At 34.7% G+C, this 744-nt stretch overlaps 1 protein-coding gene across 1 annotated transcript; it reads left to right on the plus strand.

Moving 5' to 3' along the window:
- Window positions 1-36: 36 nt before the first annotated feature.
- Window positions 37-721, plus strand: LOC117117933 (the record flags this gene model as incomplete). The annotated part of the gene is made up of 2 exons (XM_033262420.1): window positions 37-412; window positions 539-721. Coding segments are annotated over exons 1-2 (453 nt in total), but the record flags the coding sequence as incomplete, so codon positions are not given.
- Between the last annotated feature and the right edge of the window lie 23 nt (window positions 722-744).

The following is a 744-nucleotide window of genomic DNA, read 5'->3' on the forward strand; positions in this document are numbered from 1 at the left end:
TCGGCCACAGAGTAGGTTTGGGCCCTAGGTATATTGTTGGTAGGCAAATTTAAATCCATAAATCTTAAAAAATAATACAGAATTAAAAATTATCAGATAGACTTAAGTAGTAATATGCTATATTTTATATTTTACTTTTAGAATGGACAAAAGTACTTTTATGTACATCTCGGAACAAATAAGGCCATACGTTCAGCGAGAAAATACAAGGATGAGGGAAGCATTCTCCCCAGAGATTCGAATTGGGATCACAATTTATAAGCTTGCTACAGGTGCGTCTTTTCGGGAGATTTCCAATCAATTTGGAATGGCAAGATCAACTGCTTGTGAGATTTTTTATGAAGTGTGCCGTCAAATTGAACTAGTATTAATGCCAAAGTTCATTCGTGTACCAGAAGGACAAGAGCTTTTAGTAAGTGATCATTATAATAATAGTTTTAAAAGAAATTCACTTCACATAAATGAATTTTTACAATAACTAAATGGTAAAATAAAAGGCCTATTACTAGTTATATATCTTTACTTTTGTTCTTTGCAGGACAATGTGGATAAGATTAAAATGAAGAAGGGTTTTCCACAAGTTGCGGGAGCTATTGATGGTACCCACATTAAGATATTTGCACCACAAAAAGACGCCCAGGATTATTTCAACCACAAATGGTTTTTTTCCGTAGTACTTCAAGCTCTAGTTGACGCAGACGGCAAATTTATGAACACATTTGTCGGCATGCCTGGCAGTGTTCA

The sequence above is a fragment of the Anneissia japonica genome, unplaced genomic scaffold, assembly GCF_011630105.1.
Source record: "Anneissia japonica isolate Jap-2015-1 unplaced genomic scaffold, ASM1163010v1 scaffold75530_len747_cov110, whole genome shotgun sequence".
Lineage (NCBI taxonomy): Eukaryota > Metazoa > Echinodermata > Crinoidea > Comatulida > Comatulidae > Anneissia > Anneissia japonica.